Source organism: Molothrus ater, unplaced genomic scaffold (genome assembly GCF_012460135.2).
Source record: "Molothrus ater isolate BHLD 08-10-18 breed brown headed cowbird unplaced genomic scaffold, BPBGC_Mater_1.1 matUn_MA502, whole genome shotgun sequence".
In the NCBI taxonomy this organism is placed as follows: domain Eukaryota; kingdom Metazoa; phylum Chordata; class Aves; order Passeriformes; family Icteridae; genus Molothrus; species Molothrus ater.
Window position 1 is genome coordinate 317,139 of NW_023416564.1, and position 4,641 is coordinate 321,779.

The following is a 4,641-nucleotide window of genomic DNA, read 5'->3' on the forward strand; positions in this document are numbered from 1 at the left end:
CTGAGAAGGCCATTGTTACCTGGAGGGATGGATCTGAGTGGCAGGTTCTGGAAGGCCGCCAGGATGGGTCAGCCCAGTTGGTTGAACTGAGGGCTGCTGTCATGGCATTTGAAAGATTCTCTCAGGAGCCTTTCAACTTGGTCACGGATTCCGCCTATGTGGCTGATATCGCACAGCGGTTGGGTCATTCGGTCTTGAAGGAGGTCAGTAATCCTGCCTTGTTTCACTTACTGAAGACCTTGTGGTGTGCCATTCAGGCCCGGGTTCATCCATTCTATATTCTGCATGTGAGGAGTCACACCACTTTGCCGGGCTTTATAGTGGAAGGTAACGCGAGGGCTGACAAGCTGGCTAACCCAGCGTGGGTAGCGCCTCAGCCTGATACACTCGCGCAGGCCAAGGCATCGCATGGGTTTTTCCACCAAAACGCACATACCCTGCAGAAGCAGTTTCAGCTGACGCCAACTGAGGCTCGTGACATTGTTGAGTCATGTGATGACTGCCATGCACTTGCCCCGCCTTTGCCGGCAGGGGTGAACCCCAGAGGCCTTAGGGCCTTGGAGCTTTGGCAGACCGATGTCACCCTGGTTGCCGAGTTTGGCCGGCTCAAGTATGTGCATGTCACTGTGGACACGTTCTCCTCTGCGATGTGGGCTTCGGCTCACACTGGGGAGAAGGCCCGCGATGTCCTTGCCCACTGGAGGCAGGCCTTTGCCGTTTTGGGCATACCTTCTGCGGTGAAAACCGACAATGGTCCTGCTTACGCATCCCAAAAGGTGCGGCAGTTCCTGCGGTTGTGGGGTGTTTCGCACAAGTTCGGGATCCCTCATTCCCCAACTGGTCAAGCTATTGTAGAACGCGCTCATGGTACTCTGAAGCGGGTTCTTCAAAAACAAAAACGGGGAATGCAGGGTGAAACCCCGCACAGTCGGTTGGCAAAAGCTTTGTACACAATCAATCATCTCACTGTGCCACAGAACTCGAATAACCCTGTCATTTTGAATCACCATCTCTCGTTGCAGGCTGCGGACGAGGCACATCAGCCTCGAGCGAAGGTTCGGGTGCGGAATTTAGTCACCAAACAGTGGGAAGGTCCCTACGACCTTATCGCTTCGGGGCGCGGGTATGCTTGTGTATCCACAGATACTGGGGTACGCTGGGTACCTTCGAAATGTGTTCGCCCTGACCTGCGACCGCAGAGGCAGAACCCAGCCGATGAGCAAGACGGAGACCGTGACCAACCTGAAAGGGATCAAGCGGGCAGATCATTGAGTGATGACTCAGATGCAGATGACGGGAGTGATCGCTCTGATGATTCATCCGCAAGTGGACACTGAGCATTGTTCATGTTTTCCTTTTTACATTGTTCATTTTCTTTTCTTTTTCTTTTTAAATGGAAAAAGGGTGAGATGTCACCCTGAGTTTTTAAGATTCTCTAAGCCTTCTGATGTTGACATTCTTGTAGTGAATTTTCTCACACACTTTCTGTAAATAACTTATTGTTTTGCATTCCTCTATGGAGGAGGAGAGAGTTGATGGACTGTTGGTTTAACCAGTGGCATTGGAGAGGTGCCACTGTCACCCTCCAATCCACTGTCACTTTTGGAAAACTATAAATGTTGGAGTCAGAAAATAAACGGCCCCTTTTTTCTCGTTCACCTTGAGAACGGTGGGAGCGTGTGTTCCTTTGTGTCCTATAGCGACACAGGTTTTGGTTCATCTTCAGATTTAATAAAATAGAGAAATCATATCTAAGACATTGTCATGTATCCAAATATGTGAGCAGAGGACTTGGCCTTAGAGGTGACATTCAGTGAGAAAGACACATGTGTGCAGTGGGCCAGCAACATGATTTTCTATAAACGTCACTTTTAAAATTTCCATTACTCTTTTCCCCCTCGTTTGAAACAGGTGCCATTCCTGTACCGTAGCACTTGCTGTGTGGCTCCCTCTGGTTAAGGACTTGCACTGAGGTGTTGCTGCTGTGGTTTCCTAGGAGAGGCATCGCGCTGGCGTCCCTGGGCGGCCCCATTTATGCCATTGGGGGCTTGGATGACAACACGTGCTTCAGTGACGTGGAGCGCTATGACATCGACTCGATCGCTGGAGCACCGTGGCTTCCATGAACACTCCCCGGGGAGGCGTCGGCTCCGTAGCCCTGGTGGTGAGTCACTGCTGGGGAGCCCACCTGCTTTTCAAAGCTGCCTTCACAAGGCAGAACACAAGGCCTGAAACAAAATGCAGCTGGTGGGTCTGAGCACTTCTAGTCATCAAAATCTTGTGCAAAATGTGAGGATACTTAAGATAATACTCATAGCAAATTGAACTGTTTCAACAGTATTTGAGGTACTGGGAGGAGTACTGTTCTAATGATATGGATAGTGCTTCCTATCTCGCTCAGCTGACTGGATTGCCATGGTCATTATGTTTAAAGGTACCAAATGCATGCTCTACTTTAATCCCCCCATGCTCTGAAAAATAGCTGCAACACTACAAAACTGTTGCACTTCTTTCATTGGAAGAGATAGAATTTATGTTAGATAATTAAACCTGTTGTTGGAATTCTCAAATGAAATGGATATACCACATTTTCATATAATTTTAACACTGCTTATGGAAAGCTGAGTAAAGGCAACTACATCACGAATAATCTTTGTACAACTGTTTTCCAGAACCATGTTTACGCCGTGGGTGGCAATGATGGTGTAGCATCTCTTTCCAGTGTGGAGAAATATGATCCCCACCTGGATAAGTGGATAGAAGTAAAAGAGATGGGCCAGCGAAGGGCTGGGAACGGTGTCAGTGAGCTCCACGGCTGCTTGTATGTAGTGGGTGAGTAGGGATGTGGCATTTTGTAGTGCTGCTGCTGCTGCTGCTGCTGCCAAGTGCTTGGCTTTGGAAGAGGCTGTTGTTGCTAGAGGAACTGGGAACAGATAGAGCTGACCTGTACTTGGTGTTCTTGGGCAGGAGAAGAATGCAAGCACAACCAGGTCATGCTTAAACGAAGGTACGTTAGCAAGGAAATGAAAAGCAGCTCCTAACCCACATTTCAGGAGGGCTGATCTGTTCAGGACAATACATCTTTTTAGAAAATCCTCTCAAGACTCACTATTCCTGAGTTTTCTTTTAGGAAACGATTCTTAAGTTCATGTGCTTTCAAATATAACTCCAGTTGTGATCTGAGTGTAGACAACAGTAGCTTTTTTTGCACTTATTCCACAGCTTCTTGTCTTGTGTGCTAGCTTGTATTTACCTGCTTTCCTAAGAGAGGAAGATGACAAGTAGGTGTGCCACAGTGATAGTTTAAAAAGCTCTGACTTATGTATTATTGTAAGTGCTTAAATAGAATTTGAACAAAATGCTCCTCTGACAGTTTCCCCAGCAAGAGGAATGCATCACTTAGTCTAATATGAATTTTTTTCCCCTGCTCAAATATTTGCCAATGCTGTAATTTGAGAACACTGCTAGAGTGTTTTGCATAAAGTAAAATAAGTTTGAGACCATCCTTTTACTGGTGTTAGGTTTCTTTCTCTTCCAATTGGGAAGCTGTTTCATTATAAATACGATGAATTTGGAGGGAAAAATAATAAAATTGGAATCCTTGCAACTTGAGTAGAAGAAAGTTATTGCTCAGGTGATGTTTGAACAGTGAGAAGATGGTGAGCTGTTGGATTAATTTTTAGGAGCTTGTAAAGTTCTGGTAAGGAGAGTGCTGGACAGGACCCCGAAATGCTGAGAATACCTGATAATGCCAGTCTTGGATATTCCCTGCACCAGGAGTGCCAAAAGCTGACCCTGTGATGGTTGTTTGCAGGTGGGTTTGATGACAACTCACCCTGAGCTCAGTGGAGTGGTTTGACCCACGCTGTAACAAATGGGAATACGTGGCAGAGCTCACAACTCCAAGGGGTGGTGTTGGCATAGCAACACTGATGGGAAAAATTTTTGCAGTTGGAGGTCATAATGGCAATGTGTACCTGTATACAGTGGAAGCATTTGATCCCATAGTGAACAGGTAATTTCAAATGTTTTGTTTGTCCTAATAAGACAAGGAAATCTGCCTGTGTAAAAACATAGCAGCATAGAAGCAGTGTGCAGGAGAAGCCTAGCTGTTGTTTCCTGGTAATAATTGAGTCATATCCATGGCTATCAATGCAGGACTGCTGCTTATATCACTAGGGCAATCTTGTAAATATTTAAGCACCTCCTCCTCCTCCTCTGCTCCTCTCTAATCCTTCTTGTCGCCCTTTCATTCAGTAACAATCGATATTCTTCTACTTGTTTCAGTCTGATTTTGCACTAAATGGGGTGCACTTTTGTGCAGAGTGAAGAGCTAGGCAGTGTAATAGAATTTCAGGCACAGAAAATACTTTCAGGTTGCTCAGAAAGGGCAGGAACTTACTGTTCTTTTTCTCCTGCAGGTGGGAGCTGGTGGGCTCAGTGTCACACTGCAGGGCAGGGGCGGGCGTGGCCGTGTGCTCCTGTCTCAGCAGCCAGATCCGGGATGTGGGCCAGGGATCCAGCAACGTTGTGGATTGCATGTGAGCTCTGCCGCCTCCTCCAAATTCCAAAGGAATGCTACAAGGGAGGCACCACAGAGCTTCTAAATACTGTGTTTTGTATGGTAGGTTAAGGAAAAAA

General features: G+C 46.8%; 1 protein-coding gene across 1 annotated transcript; it reads left to right on the forward strand.

The window, feature by feature from the left end:
- Positions 1-1,764: 1,764 nt before the first annotated feature.
- Positions 1,765-4,641, forward strand: LOC118700983 (kelch-like protein 8). Its single transcript, XM_054518245.1, is given in 6 exon segments — positions 1,765-1,778; positions 1,997-2,102; positions 2,673-2,832; positions 3,815-3,835; positions 3,838-4,015; positions 4,422-4,641. Coding segments are annotated over 6 exon segments (603 nt in total). The 3' UTR covers positions 4,546-4,641.